General features: G+C 39.7%; 1 protein-coding gene across 1 annotated transcript; it reads right to left on the bottom strand.

Annotated features, from left to right (window-relative positions):
* Nucleotides 1–358: 358 nt before the first annotated feature.
* On the bottom strand, nt 359–18,143 carry LOC149302800 (F-actin-capping protein subunit alpha-2-like). The gene is made up of 10 exons (XM_089482044.1): nt 18,105–18,143; nt 10,888–10,951; nt 9,831–9,882; nt 9,229–9,292; nt 8,668–8,874; nt 7,819–7,898; nt 5,978–6,056; nt 5,232–5,303; nt 4,880–4,942; nt 359–499 (listed from the first exon to the last, which is right to left on the bottom strand). The coding sequence occupies exons 1-10, from the start codon at nt 18,141–18,143 to the stop codon at nt 359–361; spliced, it is 861 nt and encodes a 286-aa protein (XP_089338170.1).
* Nucleotides 18,144–20,470: the final 2,327 nt, after the last annotated feature.

The raw sequence follows: 20,470 nt of genomic DNA, 5'->3' as shown, positions 1-20,470 counted from the left end.
CCTGGTTTCTGCATTACCACAAGATTAAGTATATAGTTATAGATATCACTGCTCCTCTCCTAAAAAACAAAAATGTCATCTTGGAAGAAAAATAATTAAAAACATAGCAAATGTACCAACTGCCCGCTAAAAAAAAAATAAAAAAAAAATCACAACATAAACCAGAGGAGAGAAAGCCAGTAGGGATAATCTTGTGCTATAACTCAGTTAGTTTCATTACAGCGATACCTTTTTTCTATATTTTTTAACATAGCAAAAGGCCGTGCTGACCAGGCAACCTGGAAGCTCCAAATACTTTTGCAATCATTTTTATTTTTATGCACATACACTAAAATGATCCAGTCATGCAATGTTCACTTTAGGCATTCTGCATTTCTTTTCCTATTTTGTAACTAAGAATCTTGTTCCAGTCGATCTTTGTGCGTGTAACCGGCAGCTGCCTGCGTAAGGCTTTGAATGTAGTGTCCGACATAGTCTGGTAGTTCTCACTGATTGCGGTCTGTGATGGAAAAACAAATTAAAGTCCTTGATTAAAGTGTCAATGTTGGCACATGTTATGTATCTGGAATGTTATTCAGTGGGGAATACATTTTGCCTACACCTGTTGCATTAGAAACTTTAACCCCTTAAGGCCCGGGCTCATTTTTCGTTTTGTACCCTGTGGGACCGAGGCTGTTTTAATACTTTTGTGGTGCTTGTGTTCAGCTGTAATTTTCTCCTCACCCATTTAGTGTACCCACATAAGTTATATATAGTTTTTTTCAGGACAAGATGGGCTTTCTTCAGATATCATTATTTTGATCATATCATCTTATTTACTATAAAAAAAATAAAAAAAACATGGTGAAAAATTGAAAAAAAAAACACATTTTATAACTTTTATTTGAAAAATCTTTTACTCACCTAAAAAAGCAAGTAAAAAAACTAGCTAAATAGATTCTACTACTTGTCCTGAGTTTAGAAATACCCAATGTTTTTATGTTTTTTTGCTGTTTTTTGTAAGATATAGGGCAATAAGTACAAGCAGCGTTTTATGATTTCCAAATCTTTTTTAACAAATCTGGTCATTCTGCCTCCATCTCCTCTTTGGAACATCTTTGAAGCCGGTTAACTCAATTTAACCCATTCAAACCATATATTTTTGAAAACTAGACACCCCAGGGTATTCCAAATGCTGTTATTTTAACCCTTTCCATGCACCAATTATACAACTACACTTTGTAATAGTAATTTTTTTTTTTTTTTCCCCACACAAATTGTACTTTAGTTATAGATATACAGGTCCTGGTATATGCCACTGTCAAACAACCCCCCAATATGTGTTCAGGAACATCTCCTGAGTGCAGTGATACCTGACATGCATGGGTTTGTCGTGTTGTTTGAGATTTAAAATGCCACATTTGGGAAGTGCGCTTTTTTTGTCCATTTTGGAAAGTCTGTACCTATGCCCTATCTTTGAGCTCAGCCACTCCAATTTACCCCATCAGCCATTTTTTTTTCATATTAGACACCCCTTGGGTATTTGAAGTGCTTTTATTTTAACTCTTTGTTGAGATTTTTGAGAAATTTTAGCACTTGCTCAAAATAATAAACTTTATTTTTTTTATTTTATTTTTTAATACTTTTTTTTTTTATATATTTTTTTTACACATTTTGCTGGATGGTTCATCTAGTGACATCACTGCATAATAATTTTTAAATGTTAGCAATTTTTTCCATATTTTTTTTTTTTTTTAATATTTTACTAATCACATTGTGATTAGAAAGCTGGGCTCCATTGACTTGCATGGTTGAATGCAGTACCTGTATTCAACCTGCAAGTGGAGCCAGAGTTCTCTAGACCATCTAGCGAACTTTAAAAACGTGGTTGTTTCTTTTACAGGGCGGCCGCCATCTTGTTGATGGCGAAGAACACCGGCAGCTGCGGCTGTGACCGCTCTGATCGAGGCATTCCAGCGACACCATTTAAGTTTAGGAGGCGATCGTTGATCGCCTCCTAAACGCTTTTAAAACGGGCGTCCGCCGCCATACAATGTATGGCGGCTGTTGACGCCTCGGGGAGGGGCCAGACATGGCCCCCGATGCCGATCTCGGCGTTACTGAATGCCTCGACATCGAGGCATTACAGTAACGCCGTTTAAGCGAAGAAAGTGATCGTTGATCACTTTCTAAGCTTATTTTACTGTTTGACGGTTCAGGACCGTCAAAGGTCATTTAGTGACCTTCATGTCATGACGGTCCTGAACCGGCAAAGGTCGCGAAGGGGTTAAAAGCCTTCTGGGCCAACACTAGGGAGAAAAACATATCGAAGTTATTTTGATCAACATTCCTGAGTTATAACCTACCTTACACTATTTACCTACGACACTTGATGGCAGTTTTCAGAGATCCATCTTTAGCCACATTGTGCTTTAAATGTCCTCCCATAAGCATGACTGTTTTCATAATATTGCACAAAAATAATATCCAACAATGATGCTTTCAATGTTTAAATTGAATAGTTATGGTGGAAATATATCCGACACCAAAGACAGACAGTTACCATTGTATTTTCCCATTGCAGAACAGTAAAGCTTATACAGTGTCTTCTAAAAGCATTCACTCCCTTGGCATTTTTCCTATTTTGTAATATTACAACCTGGAATTAAAATGGATTTGTTGGGGGTTGTATCATTTGATTTACCCAACATGCCTACCACATTGAAGATGCAACATATTTTTGCATTGTGTAACAAACAAGAAATAAGACCAAAAAAACTTGTGTGCATAACTACCTCCCTTCCAGTCAATACTTTGTAGAGCCACCTTTTGCACCACTTACAGCTGCAAGTCTCTTGATGTATGTCTTCATAAGCTTGGCACATCTAGCCACTGAGATTTAGTGCCCATTTTTCCAAGGCAAAACTGCTCCAGCTCCGTGGATGGGTTCCGCTGGTGTACAGCAATCTCTAAGTCATACCACAGTTACTTAATTGTATTGAGGTCTGAGCTTTAGGAGTATGCTTATGGTCATTGTCCTGAGAGGGGTTGGGTTCGTACCAGACGTAACATTTTTACTTGATGCCCCATAAGCTCAATTTTAGTTGCATCTGACCGGAGTAACTTCTTCCATATGATCGAGGAGTCTCCCGCATGCTTTTTGTCGAACAGCAAATGTTCTCTTGGCAGGTTTGTTGTGATGCCATATTATTCCCACTTCTTAATAATGAATTTAACGGTGCTCTGTGAGATGTTCAAAGTTTCAGATTTATTTTTTTTTAAATTATAACCAAACCCTGATCTGTACTTCTCCACAACTTTGTCCCTGACCTGTTTGGAGAGCTCCTTGGTCTATTGCACCATGAGCAGGTATATACACTCACTGGCCACTTTATTAGGTACACCTGTTAGCTAATCAGCCAATCCCATGGCAGCAACTATGCATTTGGGCATGTAGACGCGGTCAAGACAACTTGATGAAGTCCAAATAGATCATCAGAATGGGGAAGAAAGAGGATTTAAGTGACTTGTTTGTTGGTGCCAGACAGGCTAGTCTGAGTATTTCATAAACTGCTGATCTACTGGGATTTTAACACACAACCATCTCTAGGATTTACGGAGAAAAACGGCAACAGTAACTCAAATGACCACTCGTTACAACCAAGGTATGCAGAATGCCATCACTGAACGCAGAACATATTCAACCTTGAAGTAAAGCAGCAGAAGACCACACCGGATGCCACTCCTGTCAGCTAAGAACAGTAAACGGAGGCTACAATTCGCACAGGCTCACCAAAATCGGACAATGGAAGACCGGAAGAAAGTTGCCTAGCTTGATTAGCCTCGATTCCATCTGTGACATTTAGATGGCAGGGTCAGACTTTGGCATAAACAACAAGAAAGCATGGATCCATCCTGCCTTTTATCAACGGTTCAGGCTGGCGGTGGTGTAATGCTGTGGGGGACATTTTCTTGGCACGCTTTTGGTCCTTTAGTAGCAATTGAGCATTGTTGAAACGTGACAGCCTACCTGAGTATCAGTATCTTCTGATGGCTACTTCCAGCAGGATAATGCACCATGTAACAAAACTAACATCATCTCAAACTGGTTTCTTGAACATGACAATGAGTTCATTGTACTTAAATGGCCTCCACAGTCATCAGATCTCAATCCAATAGAACACCTTTGGGATGTGGTGGAACAGGAGATTCACATCATGGATGTGCAGCCGACAAATCTGCAGCAACTGCAAGATGCCATCATGTCTATATAGACCAAAATCTCTTAGGAATGTTTCCAGCACCTTGTAGAAAGTATGTCATGAAGAATGACGGCAGTTCTGAAGGCAAAAGGAGGTCCCCAACCAGATACCAGCAAGGTGTACCTAATAAAGTGGCCAGTGAGTGTATATACTGAGATTGCATACAGGTAGACTTCATTTAACTAATTGTGTGACTTCTGGTTTAAGGTAATTAGTAGCAAAAGATCGTATTGAGGGGCTTCATAACACGTTGGTGAATACATATGCACACACAGCTTTTCTGTTTTTTTTTATTATTATTTTGTTTAAAAAAAATATATATATTTTCTTCCTTTCACTTTACTAATTTGCACTATTTTGTGTATGTCCATTACATGAAATCTAAATAAAAATCCATTTTAATCCCAGGTTGTAATGCAAGAAAATAGGAAAAATGCCAAGGTACAATAGAGCTGCGGTGTAAGACGTTTTGATAGCCAAAACAATGTTTGATGAGAGTGTGTATGTTCAGCAATATACAGAAAATAAAGTAATTTAAAAAATGAACACTTGTTGGTAAACACACACTGGTGGCAGAGCCCAAGGAAAAAGTTACCTTCATGCCACCTGATGCAGCTGCATGAGGGGGAAACACGTACCTGATACTCGTTCTCCGCATCTTCTACAATTTTAATGAACTCTTTAGCAGTCTGGACTTCATTCTGAATATAAAAAATGATTTTATTTTTTTTAAAAGTGATATGAAATTCAGGCTCAAACTGGAAAAAAGTAAAACTAATTATGGAGGGCTGTTAAAAACTTATCCCCCTTTTTAAATATTTTCACATTCTCTCTCTAAAAGAAAACAGTGGGCCATAACTAGAGATCACATGTCATGATGACTTGCCTAGAGGGATTTTTTTTTTGCTCACATTAATACAAAATATAAACATATTCATACACTTCTTCATGCACCGCATATGCAGATTTAGTATCCAAACATATACTTACAGACACAGTTAGAGACTCTTCTACATCTTTATGGCTTACTAGTTGGACATTTCCATCTTCATAATAATGAACCTGACATGAACAGATACAAAACACACCTATAAGTTCAGAAAAAAGTCATTGAGTATGTATAGCTGATGGATATCCAAGAAATATAGGCAATGCCTGGTTTAAAAATTAAGGAGATAGAGGTGTTTCTCTAATTCATTCAGAACGCCTGAAGTGGAATTTAGATAATTGCATTTAGATAATTGTAACCAAGCAATACCATTCAGAACTGCTGACTATGTGAAACAACTGTAAAAGGTACATATACTCGCTAAAAGCAACATACATGTTTTTGTTCTCAGGTTCAAACAACTACAACATCTAGGAAATTACTTTAGGTAACAGAATAATTCTGGTGCAACTTGGTAAAAGCGTATGCAACCGACGGGATGTTCCTCTTTAACCAAAAAAAGGGTATTCAGACAAATACAAGACATACTGTGAAGTATGATAGAGGTTGGATAATGATCTGGGACTGAATTTCATTGTTTTCACTCCTTAGGTCCAGTGAAGGGTTCCAAAATCTTGCAAAAGGCCTTCTCAGAAGAGCAGAGACTGTTATAGACCCAAAGCAGGGGGCAGCTACATATTAATGCCCATGGTTTTGGAATGGATGTCCAACAAGCTCATGTAGGTGTGATGGTCAGGTGTCCATATAGTTTTGGTCATATAGAGTAGTTCTGGTATGGAGTTTTTACCTGAATTTTTAAAATGCCAGCCACTTTCGTAGTTGATGGTGTAATTGTAAACTTCCACTCTGATCTCCAACGGCCATTCCTTTTTTTTTTTTTTTTTTTTAATAGAGTAAAACAAAGCGTAATGAAAAAGGTTTAAATAAAAATAATGGTTCATAATAGAATGTTTTCAATTTCATATACATAGCATTATCAGTACTTTTGAAAAGATAAGCAAATCAACAAGCACAGCAAGTGGTGGCCAATGTTACATATTCATATATTAAACAGCACGTATGTTCGAGAGGACAGTTTAATGTCCCATGCAGCATCAACAGCCAAAAAATGCACAGTAAGTATTTTAAAATGCTTTCTTTAGTGTGAGAGTTCCTGAGTGTCTGCAAGTACCGTATTTGCTCGATTATAAGACAACCCTGATTATAAGACGACCCCCCAAAATCTGAATATTAATTTAGGAAAAAAAGAAAAAGCCTGAATATAAGATGACCCTATAGGAAAAAAGTTTTACCAGTAAATGTTTATTCATGTAAACTATTACATTTTTTAATAAAAGCTACGATTGAGAAAAATATTTTTTTGTTTTTATTTCCTTGTATTTTCCAACCTGCCCCCCGGCTTGCCACTCCAATATGGCACTGTGGCCCATGATATGCCTTTTAACCCTCTATATGCCACTGTGCCCCATGATATGCCTTTTAACCCCCTATGTGCCACTCTGCCTCCAGAAATGCCTTATACCCCTATATGCCACTCTGGCATTTAGGGGGTTAAAAGGCATATTATGGGGCAGAGTGGCATATAGGGAGGTATAAAGCATTTCAGGAGGCAGAAGGCCGTTCAGGGGAATAAAAAGCATTTCATAGAGCACTCTGCCTCCAGAAATGCCCTATGCCCCCATTTAACACTCCCCCCCCCCACACACACACTTACCGGAGCTTCCAATTTCCTGCTGTATACCGGAAGGAGGTGTGGCTAGCAGCGGGGGTTGTCTGCGTCCATCACGCAGACCTTCCCCGGCTGTCAGAGATCAGAGTTCCCCGCACTGATCTCTGACAGTCGGGGAAGGTCTGCGCGATGGACGCAGACAACCCCCGCTGCTAGCCACACCTCCTTTCGGCTGCAGCGTAAGTTGTCTACGCGGATCGCGTGGACGTCAACCCGCTGCCCCGGTTTACAGCAGGAAATTGGAAGCACAGGTAAGTGTGTGTGGGGTGGGGTGGATCTTAGTCTCATAGTGAGACCTCTATTTGAGGTCTGATTATAAGACGACCCCGATTAGAAGACGAGGGGTATTTTTCAGAGCATTTGCTCTGAAAAAAAACATCGTCTTATAATCGAGCAAATACGGTACATTTAAAGGAAAGGATCTACCCAATGCAGGAAGCTGAGTCTCCAACAATCTCAGAAGCTGCTGTAGGTTTTAGCTGGCTAGAAGCAAGAATTAAAACGGTGCTGTGTCACCTACTTTCCTGAAATAAACCCTTTTTGGGACCACCAAATCTATCATAACTAACAGTGCAGGTGGTTTCAATACAGGACTTCCAGACTTAGCCCTGATCTCAAGGTGCCTTTTAACTTAGACCCCACAAATATCAAAGGCTGGGCAACAAAGCTAAAATGGCCAAACTGCTCAAAAATCCATAGGTCAACAGTGTTGCAAACATCCCTTTCTATCTCTTAAATTTTCCATCACACAATCTTTACTTAGATCAATCTTAGAAACAAGGCAGTACAACCTGCAAGTACAAAAACAAAACGCCCCACAATGAATTATAGCATGCGTCTCACACAAACATTTAGGAAAAGTTTAATGAAGTTGAACTGTGTTTGAAATCAATACTTACCAAAAATTTTTTGCTTGAAACTGATGACTCTCTATACACGCAATTATGGTTTGTTGTCCATCGATTGTTTTGCCATAAACCTGAACAAGGGAACATTTTTGTATAAATATAATTCTTTTGCAATAGTTTCATTTATCTGCATTCTGTTTTGGATGTATATAAAAGCGACAATAACTAAATTGCAAAATCTGTACTACACGGTGGGCCGGTAGACCAATATTCACGTGGTGCAACGACGAGTTGGTAAGACTGCTGGCAGCCGGCTTGCACACACTGTGCTGCACCGCGAGCAGGGCCAGTCTGGCCCTACTCACGCGGGCTGCACATTGAAGTCCGGCGGGCCGTAGATAAGCGTTAACAAATAAACTACAAACACTTAGTTAACAACTTGCTTAGGTATATATTACAAGTGAAAAACAAAACAAACTTTTAGTGCCATTGAAGCACAGTTATGATGCTCAGTAAGCAATGTTTGTGAAATGTTTGTGGAGACCTGCCAGGCATTGATCCCATGGATAGCATTTAGGGGTAGAAGGTGAAACTGGATTCACAGTTCTGGTCTTACACAATATATTTTTGCCAATGTCTTGAAATTTGAAACAGTCTGCTTCTCATAACCAGGTTCCATTAAAAAGTAAAAGACTGGTAGAGTGAATAATTAAAAAAATCTAATCTATGTAAAAAACATCTTTCACCATCTAGATCTGTTGGGTAGGGGTCAGATGAGGCATACCCAACTCGGTGCTGATTTGACCAGTAAACATTGTTTCTGAAATAGTTTAAGTCATGACATTCTCCTTTTTCTGGGTACCTAGGAAGATACGTATATCTATACATCATTGTACTTACAGTGCAAACTCCGTTGGGGTAATGATCTTTAACGTAGGATCTCACCGCAGTATCTACAGCATTCCTCCACGACTCTATTGCATTTTCTCCTTCAGAGGGCCGGATATCACTTGCCTCTTTTCTTAGGTGATCAAACTTGAAGGAAATTTTATTTCTTGGATCCAAAAACCTTCCGTTTCCAAGATCACCATGCTCTGTTATTAATGCCTGCAGCGGAATGAAAACAAATATACACACATATATAGTTTAAATAAAAACATAGTCTTTAGAAGTAAACACTGTCTGTTCAACATTTTTTCACACGCTTTTCAGTACACTAGTTATAGTAACATAACAAAAAGGTATCTCAATGTCTATTCTACGACAACAACGTACAAACAGCATTAACACTCAGTTTGTAAATATGTTACGATTACTACTCAAGTAACACACATGGAGTAAGCAAATACCAAAAATCTCTGCTCATCTTGCAGTCAATAATTTAAACTATTCACAGAAAAAAAACATTCCACTTCTTAGCCAGTGTCCCATTTGTTTGCAGCTAAATCCACCTGTACATACCTGATCTTCATAGCCTTCAATTTTAACCGGAGTAAACTGATCCAAGTTGTACTGCGCAAATGCACTGAAACAGACAAAAAACGATTGTAACAGATAATATGACATGAAGCACAAAACCCAAAAAGTTCTAGATCGGCCAGTCCCTAACAGAACGCATTAAAATAAGATATTTGACCAAATATATTAGCCACATTAAATGTTAATGTGCCCTAAAAAATTGGGCTTGGTTTCGTATATGGTCCGCACACGGAGGAATAAGTCGGAGGGAAATTGTTGAAAAGAAACTTTTAAACTAAAATTATATGTTTATCAGGAAGTAGATGTCTGGAATATCCTTCCAACATAAATGGTAGAGAAAATACACTTTAAGAGCTAACAAAAACAAACAAAAAACCTCATAAAGGCTAATGAGAAAAAATAGTAACTAAGATAATGCTTGCACACGGATAGTTTTTTTTTGGGGGGGGGGCTGTAAACTTTAGTGTATAAACATCAAAATCCATTAATTACATTGAATACTAAGAAAGATCATTAAAAAAACACAACAAAAGTACTGAGAGGAAAGATTTTTCTGAGAAACCCATGAAATCGTTCACACTTACTGGGCAGCACCTTCCCTAAGCAAGTTATCATTGTTTAGCAGGAACCGAACATCTGCATGAGAAACACAAATTGCAGTTAGAAACAAAAAGCCACATTCATAGTCTGATGCATTCCTGGCAGAAAAAAGGTTGATCTCTATTGGTGTACCTCTTTCTGGGTCTTAAAATACATCAAGTCAACAAGATTTCTCTCTTAACATCTACAGAAATTTTACCTTTACCTGGTATTGCAAGTTGTTCAGTATAAATAATAAAAACATGTACTGTATTTGCTAGAATATAAGAAAGTTTTTTTTGCTCTGAAAAATACCCCTAGTTTTATATCTGATGTGTTCTTATAATCTGACCTCACTTAGAGGTCTGACTACAAGACTAAGATCCAGATTCCCCGCAGCGCTGCAGGAGACCTGGATCCTCCTCTTTGGCAGCCGGTGGACGTCTTTGCGATGTGCGCAGACAACCTCCGCTACTACCCGGCACTTCTCCTGGGGCTTCTATAATGGAGCACCGGCATGACATAACCTTCCGGTGCTCAGTCCCGGTAGAAGTGATGGGTAGCAGCAGAGGTTGTCTACGCACGTTGTATAGACGTTCTGGGGGGCAGTTTGGCAAATAAAAGGAAATAAAAACACGAAATGCATAGTATTTCTTAAATATGAAAAAACAGCTTACATGTGAATTACCAGTAAAACTTTCCTATAGGGTAGTCTTATATTCAGGCCTTTTCTTTTTTTATGAATATAACATTTTTGGGGGGTTGTCTTATAATCAAGCACATATGGTATTTGAGTTGTAAATAGAGTTACTACACGTGTCTTTATTCTGTACAAATAATTTCTATATTTACAGATCACCTGCCCCAAATACATTCCCCAGACTGAGGGTATTAAGTTAAGATCCCCTCTAATAATTTCGCTTCCTAACAGTGCAAAGTTATTTTAAAAATTTAGCGGACAAGCTCTTTTAATTAAGCTCATACAGGTGAACGGTACAGAGGCCAATCCTGTTTTGTCTATAACAATCAGCACAGTCAATGTCAGTGAGCGTCATTACTTACCATTAAAAACTTCATTAAACTCTCCTGGTGGAGCATGGACAATGAACTTCGCTGCTACACGTACCTAAGTAACAAACACAAATTTGTGAAAGGCTTTCATCACAGATATAACACACATGCATGAGTGGTGTTACCATATTCTTCTCTATAACACTACTCATACTATGCTGCACAAATGCCAGTATAACCTACTGGTGGGGAGCTTTTGATCTATTTTATATTATTCTCTAATACTGCAAACCTCCCTGGTTTCTGTTCTTAGCCCCTTTGAGCTTGGTGGCGTATTGCCCTATGCAGCTCTATGAAAATCTGCTGCCATTCTATGAACAGATCCTGGCAGGGTCCAGTTCCTGACTGTCAGGGCCAAAAGCACTGGGGGCATGGGTGTCCATGGTGTCTGTGCATGTGCAGTATACACAGCAGTGCTGCCTGTCAATAGGTGGGCAACAGTTAGCATTCAGTCTATTATTGGTCTTTCTGATGGGTCCTTCGCGTGAAATGAGGAATAAAAAGCAGGGTAGCTAACATGCGGCAGAGAGGGTTGTATAAATAAAAGAAAAATATCTGGCTTATGGTAGAAGTACAGAATAATTGTGATGTGTGACACTATTACATTGCATATTTCAATACAATAATATCTATTTCCTGTTTCTTGCAACACCAGAACCCACACTTTCTGCAGCACTTTATTGTCCATGTATGGTAAAAAAAAAAAAAAAAAAGATGCATTATGTAAAAAAACATGAAGCAATAGTACAGAAACGCTTGCTTCTGATGTAAACCATTAGGCTTAATAAAAGATCAGTATACAGTTACTTATATATACACCTTGCAAGAGTACCATATACAAGTGCAGAATTACATGGTGGAGGCAATAGCAAGAACCTACAGCATGATCTAAAGCGCACTTCATATGCATCTCACAGTATATCATCTATGTAATCAGCAACTGCAAAAACATTACTGATCTCATCAACATTCTAGAAGACTGCTCCATAGAGAAATGTAAAAATACGATGAAAACCCCCTCATCTCACTTACTCATTCTTGGAAGGACTTGCCTAAAGACATTAATAGTTTATAGGAAAAACCACAGTTGCGGAGAACATCGCCAGTACACACAGAATTTTTTTTATTTTTTTTATGCATCACTAAAAATATTTCTGAAATGCAAGGTGAACACTGCAGGGGAGCTTACTGAGGTCACTTTGCTGTAATCTATGACCTAACGATGAGGCAAACCTCACCTGGATTGAAACTACAGAACACATTGAGAAGTCAGAAGCTTGAATGCTTAATTCCCCAACAAAATCATCGTATAGTGGAAAAAAAACCACCACCACCAAGGTCGATTCTGAAACGGTCAAATATTAAAAGAAAAATAATTTCTTCTTTTTATGTTATACACAGTAATGCAGATCATAGATACTAAGGTGTGTACAGGAAGCCCCTTCCTGAGCCTGCATACATACTCCACTGGTTCATTTATGAAAGAAAGTCTACTGTTATTTATCTAGTTGACAGACACAAAACATTGAATTAAATCAACATCTAAAAAAAAATCTTTATGGTATATAAACAATATTCTTTAGAAAATGAAAAATAATTTGGGATTTAATATATTAACTGCTTCAGATCATCCAACAAATTTTAATATAAGCAGGGCAGAATTAAGGCATGGGCTGGCGGGGCTGAAGCCCAGGGGCCTCATGCCAGCAAGGGAAATTTGGCCCAGCAGACCAACATTCAGAGAGTCCGCTGGCCACCTAATGAAATTAGTTTGGGTGTCGGTGTGGCAGAGCCTGTCCTGGTGTGTGTTTGGTCATCTTTTTCCTGGCACTTAATAAAATTAACTATGTAATTTTTACTTTTTCAGAGATAAAACACCATCCTGGTTTTGTAGTTACAAAACTTTCTAGGCCCAAAAATCAGTGAGAGGAAAAGTAAAAAGGTATTGTGTTATTTACTCTATTTCAAAATGCAGATTTCATCACAAAAGGTTTTTCAGAGTCTGTGAAAATTATAAGACCTTATTTCATTCTACTCTACAGGGGACAATTCCCTGTCCTCAAACCTTAAGGGAGAACCTTTTACATACACACGGGCAGTAGCAAATGTTTTGATTCCATTATGTCTAATCTCTAACTAATTTGGGCCTTTTAACACTTTTGATTTCTGGGATTTTAATACAAACAATGTGATAAAAATTAATGATTTATAGTTATTTGGATAGCAAATAGTGCCACTCAGGTATGCATGAGGGCGACGTGTGGGTGCAAGAGCTCGACCACAGTCCGGCCCTGCAAATCGGCAATACAAAAGCCGGTATTTTATTTTTTTTGCAATGGGTTGGTGACTCTGGGAAGAGGGCCAAATAAATATATTTCCGGATGCTCCATGCATATATATAAAGACGTAGCAGGAATATTAAAATGAAATTTGTCAAGCAAATTATGCCCAATTGATATTACTGGGGGCCTCACAGTACCTGTAGCCCAGGGGCCTACAATGTCTTAATCAGGTCCTGAATACAAGACAACAGTAGTAAACACAAAATGCACCTTTTAAATGACCATTTAATTTACTCTAGGTTAAAAGTTAATCAAAACTTATATATCACCCATGTGAAAAAGTAAATGCCCCCTAATCCGGACAACCGCAATCAAACATTTGCATAACTGGAAATGAGTCTTTTACATCACTGTGGAGGAATAATGGCCCACTCTTGGCAGAATTGTTTTAATTCAGCCACACTGGAAGGTTTTCAGCATGAACTGCCTTTTTAACGTCATGCCACAGCATCTCAATCAGATTCAAATCAGGACTAGGCCACTCAAAAAGCTTCATTTTGTTTCTTTTGAGCCATTCAGAGATGGACTTGCTTTTGTGTGTCAGATCATTGTCCTGCTGCATAATGCAAATGCTTTTGAGCTTTAGGTCACAAACTTTTGGCCAAACATTTTCCTTCAGGATTTTCTAGTAGACAGCAGAATACATGGTTTTGCCAATTATGGCAAGATGTTCAGGTCATGAACATACCTGGGAATTTCTTAGCTCCAGCTACCCGGAGCATTCCCTTGCAGGACGTGGCCACGACTGCCCACTGATGTCAATTTAAAGTGGAAATGGGCAGGGAGCAGGGCGTGTCAAGACCCCGCTCCCACGAACTAGAGATGCGGTGCTTCACCCGGAGAGTTCCCAGGTATGGTCATCAAGTCACGGACCATCACACTACCACTATGTCTGACTGTTGGTCTGATGTTTTTATTGTGGAATGCTGTGTTAGCTGTACAGCAAAAATGTCATACTATCTCAAATGTGTTAGGCGTCATGAAGATGTGGTTTTTTGTGGCAAGTGTTAGATGAAGGCATGTGATGCCAGCAGTTCTTTACATGTTAGTCTGTTTCTTTTGTGACTTTCTAGACGAGTCATGGATGCACTCTTTTGGTAGGCTGGCTACTCCTGGGAAGGTTCACCATTGTTCCAGGTTTTCTCCACTTGTCGACAATGACTCTCACCATGGTTCACTGGAGTCCCAGAGTCCCCTTTCCAGACGGATATATGTTAACTTTCTAAGCTGAAAGCCCAATTTCCCTTCATAAAACAGACATAATTTGTGTGGAAACAACACAAGAAAAAAAGGAAATCAGGGTTGAACACATGGTGAGACGTCACAAAAAAAATCTTCAGGGCACAAAATAACCTTTGGGCCTGATGAGGTTATGAGAAGATTAAAATATCACGAGAATATTTTTATATGCACATTTGTGTTTATAAGACGAGTTTAATGCAATGACATATTTCATATGATGACCTATTCAAAAGAGCTCCTGAAACAGAATATGCATCTGGGTAGGTAATCCCCAATTATATGATGCCAGCAGGCTTGCTGGAGCCCTGAGTAAATGTTCCTCAATGAGACATTAAAAGATTAAGGGGTAAACGAATTCAGCTATTGCCACAACTGCCTGCATCTGTATTATATTATGTACTGCCTGCTCCTTCTGACCTTTACACTTAACAGCAAGACAGATAAGCCAACACAGTGGGTAAAAAAGCCCTGCTTCATTTTATATTTAAGTGCACTAAATTAGTGTGCAATGGTATTCACATATTATAAATAATTATACATTTGTATTGGGAACACAAATTATGTGTATACCATGGGACCCGATTCCCAGGACCAGTGCAAATAATATTACCCAGTGAGCGTTCTCTCCCTTATTGTTGATTGGTTCAGGCAGCTGCTGTAGCAAGAAAGCAGAGGACTTCCTTACACATGATCAGTATTTGAGTTTTACACCAGCTCTTGTCATGGGTTTCTGCTTCTCTGATGCAAACAGACCATTTTAAACTAGACATCTCGGAAAATAATGATACAGAGAGAAAAAGGAACCTTTAAGATGTCTGTTCTCAATAGCATATACAAGGTATGTTCCCAGCATCTATTATTTTACTTAATAGTGTTATAGAATCACATAAATTATTAAACTATAAAATGTACGAATTATGGATGTGAAAGTTGCAATTTGAACAGTGCTTAAAAGCATTACGAGTGATAGAATTCCTCTATAATTAGATTGGGTTTATTTTTCCACCAAAGCAATCGTGCTTACCTTAGAGCAATTCTAGCCAGCTGATACCCCTTTAACTCTCAATGCTTTACACACACAGGTGCTTTGGCATACTGGTAGTTCCACAATAGCTGGTGAGCTAATTGTTGGCAAGCACTTCTGCTAGACTCTGCACCACACCAACCTCTCTTGGGTAGACTCTCACAGCACAGCAATGCCATCAGGTATAAAATGGGCACATGACATCAGTGGAAAGCAGGAATCCCAACCATTATGTGGGGGAATTCCCTCCCTTGGGTTTATAGACGGGGGGCAACTGTACAAGACTGACCCACCGACTGATCTCAGCCAAATCTCCAAGCCATACGGATTTCCCATTATCAGCTTACAACTCAGGCCCCAGGCTCAGGGAACACTCCCACTCACATGTTACTAGCTGCTGAGCACAAGTATCTTGTACGTCACACTGTATGCTGTTTTATCATAGTCCAAGAAGTATTTTATCTACACAAGTCATAGCAGCTTCCAGTTTAATCAAGGTTATTATTACATTGTACACATATAGTTGGTACATTAGGAGAAAGCGTACTTCAGTTATTCCCTTAATCAGAACCACACCCAAAGTTTCCACCGTCAAGAATGGAAACTACTTCCTCTTTCCACCATGACCCATTTTTACAACATATCTAACCAAAAAAAGGAGTGAATTGACATACAACCAGTGCTGTCTGTCATACATTATTATTATAGGGCAACTATATAAAACAATAACCTATGACAGACAGCACTGGTTGCATGTCCATTCACTCCTTTTTGGTTAGATGATATGTTGGACATAAGTAGTATATAACATAACGATTTGACTTACAGAAACAACAGGTGAGGAGGGCCCTGCTCAAACGAGCTTACATACATAAGCATTTTAACTATGATATTTAATAGGACGCTGATATGATACTCTAGTATCACAACCTTACTTGGTAATATGTGTTATCAAGGTCTCAATATAGACCAACCCAGTCTGATGATCATGTTTAAACAGTCAACAGCGCGGACACTCCCTGGGTTCTTTGATGTAGTGGTTGGCTGTTTCTGTACACCAGTAATTACGCAAATTTCACTGAGCAACAAGGTTCAACTGGAGAACAAAATATGGAACCAGAACGTCAATTTCCTCTTGTGATCACATCATATGGTGATTTTGTGGCTTTATAAAAAGATAAAAATCTGCAGTAACAGTGGCTTCTTCCCAAGTACATTGTTTTCTCTTCCATCAGGAATATATATTTGGGGGAGTCTTAATTAGAACAAAGAGTTTCCCAAACTTTACTATTTGTGATACAGGTTACAGCAGGTGTGAACTCTTTTTGGTTTGGACACGCTGCAATGGGTTCTTCTGTTAATCTCCTTTATATTGGGTGACCTGGGATATTCCAGAACCTTTAGATGTGAATTCAGGGCTCTTTACACCGTTCCTTCAATAAACTCTCTTTTCACTAAACCCTGAGCGGTGTTGATTCACTAAAGTTTGCAGGAGAGATGAAGTTTCATTTTACAATTTCAGTATACACCAGAATATTTACTAAAGGTGACTCACAAAATGGAACAGATCTATTAAACAAGGCCACCAATTCACTGGGGTTGCCCATTTATAAATAGTTTGTTGAAGCTGCATATCCAGAATTATTCAATGGAGCATATTTAAGGATACTGGGTATTTAGCACTGTCAACTTCTCATGAACCATTTCCTCCAACTCTAAGAGATGAAGTTTGAATTTGCACGTCCAACTCCGTCCTTATCACAGGAAGAAAAATAAAGTCACAACGCAGTAAAGTTGGTGATATATAATTTTTTATCCCACTGGCAGTTACACTTTTGTTTTGAAGCTCTTTTATGCCTAATACTACCAACTCTCAGTACGGTCCATTGTACCACGCTGCAGAGTATGTTGGCTCTAATGAAAAGAATTCTTAGAGCAGTAAAAGCACATTATCTGTCCACTAAATAGACATCATTAAATAGGAGACTATTGTTTTCATTTTCCATGCCCATGGCCGCCTTTTCACACTGGGAGGATAGCCTTCCAGGTGAGCAGATCTGCGCTGTCCCTGTGATCCGATCACATTAAACCCAATTGTGTGCAGCCAGGATCTGCTCAGAATAAGCAGCGCACACCTTGCTTAGGTGTGGATCCCCGTACACTCATTGGCTGAACGCTCCAGTGGGGCACAGGACAACTGGCTGGCCCCGGGGGGCCCGTTGCCGGACAGTATGCCGCAAGTTGTGCATCTCCTCCGGCTGGAGAGGTCCCACCCTTCTGGTTCCTATTTTCGTGATCAGGCCGTACATGGACAGGGCACCCAGGGGGAGGCAGCAGACACTAGACCTGGCCTCTCCCTACCCCGCGGCCAAGCGGAAACCCCAAGTCACTTCACCCACAAAACTGCTCTGAGTGGAGCAAAACCCTGACAGGCCCATTTACCTGCACGCACCCACTACCGTAGGAAGACGCCCGCGGTATATCGTGATTACTCGTACATGACACCCACCCCGAATTCCACACGCTTTCACTCTAGAGCCCCTTATCTTCACTCCAAGCTCCTCCTACTGAGCCTTGCAAACAGCCACATAAATACAAACCTTCTCTTCCTCGGACAACTGTTCCTCCACATCCGCCATCTTCTTCACCCCCTTTTCCTGGCGCCTGGACAGAGTGCGCGCGTCCCCGGGGCGGAGCCTGACGTCAGGAGAGACAGGCGGGAGCGCGCACGGGCTGCACAGGGTGGGGGCGCGTCACCGGCGCTGGGCTCCCTGTCATTTGTATGTGAGGCGTGACCGCAATCAGTACTAACTAATACCTCGCACTGACTAGAAGCGCGCATCTATGTGTATGCTTACATATACACACACTCTTACAACACATAGGATAGGTGATATTAGCGTATTAGCAATAAAACACACATCCTGGGCAGACTGGATGGGCCTACTGGTTCTTATCTGCCGTCACTTTCTATGTTTCACTTTCTATCCTGAACTCTGTATATCAGTCACGGATTTATTGACAAAAGTTGGAGCTGGTCTAGGCATAGTCCTAAGATGAAAATGAAACTATTGTCAATCAAGTCTATCGAAGTGTCACATTGGAAACTTTCCTACCTTGGACCCTGCAGGGCCAAGAAATTGCCCCCCTTCACATTTTCCACAGGTTTTTTAATTGGAACTTCCACCATATTTTGTTACTAGTATCAGATGCAAAGTAATTTGTAAAAAAATAGTGCACACTTCTTTTTTAAAGCGGTCCTAGTCTTCACATAATGTTTTAAGGCAGCTGCATATTAGCCATTTGTGTGCATTCTAGCTCTGTTATCTTGGCCCAGTCTACTAGAGGAGCACGCTCCCTTTTATAATAGTACCTAGAAACTTTTTAGGGTGGGCTACTGGGACTTCTAAGGGAGTGGCACAAGGGTATAGTCATACCTGGGAACGTCTGGGCTCCGGCTACCCGGAGCCTTCTCTTCCAGGGAGTTCCCGCTGATGTCGGGGGCATCCCCGCTGATGGCAGTGGGAAACAACCCCATTAAAGGGAAAATGGGCGGGGAGCGAGGCGTGTCAAGCTCCTGCGACCCCGAGGATTCGGGTCTTGCCCCGGAGAAACGGTGTTTCACCTGGCAATCTCCGGGTCAAACCGGGAGAGTTCCCAGGTATGGGTATAGTTAGCCATACAAGGGGTGTGGTTAGTCATGTGTAGGGCAAGCAAGGAAGTCTCTAGCCCCAGATAATGTTAAATGGTTTGGGAGTATGAGGGGAGAGTGGGCATTGCTAAACTCCCCAGGGGAAAAAAAGAGTGACCCAGAGACCAACGCCTCATCCTGGGACTCTGGGTCAAACTCAAAGGGTTCTCAGGTATTATCAAACTGCCTGCGGTAAACAATACAACACCTCACTGTTAATCACCCAGCCAGGCATTCTGACTAATGAAAGTTTAGAGGAAAGGACTGCATTAGCATTGCTATAAAATATCAGCACAGCATTTCAGGGAAAGTCATCCAAAATGTCACATGTTTGAGAACAATGGCAGCTTCCTAGTCTGCAGATAAAGGATGTTTATATATATATATATATATATATATATAAATATAATCTTGACAAAAGTCTCGGATTGTGACACAAAATGTTAATGAGTTTATGTTTTGTATTTTTACTACTGATCAAGACCCGGGGGGCCAGGAGGCTCAACCAAAAGGGGACATGATTGTTACAGACATTCCCTCTCTGGGGTACTTGTTAGTCTTCTCATACCAAGGGTTCACCTGTGTGGCAGTATAGATACAGAGGGTTGCTTTTTTTTTTTAAATGGATAGGGTATTTGTGATTATAGCCTTTATTAAGCCACTGGCCAATGTCCACAAATTTTCATCAATAGAAAATAGCCATAAACTATTAATAGGCTTAAAACTGTCTAATGATCTGTGCTTAAGCAAAGTTTAGAAGTGAACTTGTTTTTACATAAATATAATAGAACTGGATAACAAAAACACATGCTAATAACTTCACATTTTCTATAATAAACAGTTATGAAGGCTGCTAACCATACAATATGATATGAAGAAAAAGAGCATGCCAAGCACACATTAATATGCTGGTTATTCACACTATTCTCAGATATCACGATGGCAAATTAAGGATGGCTATTTTAGTTCTACACCTGTGCCAGAAGATCATCACATGGCTGCTGACCTGCACTATAGGCACTATTTTGCAAATGCTGCTAAAATAAAATAAATATTAGGGATGCACTGAAATGAAAATTTTGGACCGAAACCGGAAATTCAACATTCACTTGGCTGAAACTGTAAATGACCCCCCCTTTTAGATAAAAAAATAAATACATTAATAACCACACTTTTATTAAAAGTAACGCACCAAAATTGGACCACAAAATCAATAACAATATTAATATCTATATATGATTGTTCACAGCAATCACACTCCTATCATGCCCAGGC

The sequence above is a fragment of the Sceloporus occidentalis genome, unplaced genomic scaffold (genome assembly GCF_023333645.1).
Source record: "Sceloporus occidentalis isolate IW3139 unplaced genomic scaffold, rSceOcc1.0.p SCAF_17, whole genome shotgun sequence".
Classification (NCBI taxonomy): domain Eukaryota; kingdom Metazoa; phylum Chordata; class Lepidosauria; order Squamata; family Phrynosomatidae; genus Sceloporus; species Sceloporus occidentalis.
The sequence above is the reverse complement of the archived record's forward strand: the minus strand, read 5'-3'. Positions and strand labels throughout refer to the sequence as shown.

What these genes read in the sequence shown, in the direction of transcription:
- LOC149302800 (XM_089482044.1), bottom strand. Translation starts at nt 18,143, where the DNA reads ATGGCGGATGTGGAGGAACAGTTGTCCGAGGAAGAGAAG. An exon ending in GTTTAATGAAGTTTTTAATG is followed by an intron (nt 9,883 to 10,887) that starts GTAAGTAATGAC and finishes TTTCTCATGCAG; the next exon opens with ATGTTCGGTTCCTGCTAAAC. An exon ending in CTGGCATTTTAAAAATTCAG is followed by an intron (nt 5,304 to 5,977) that starts GTAAAAACTCCA and finishes TGTTCATGTCAG; the next exon opens with GTTCATTATTATGAAGATGG.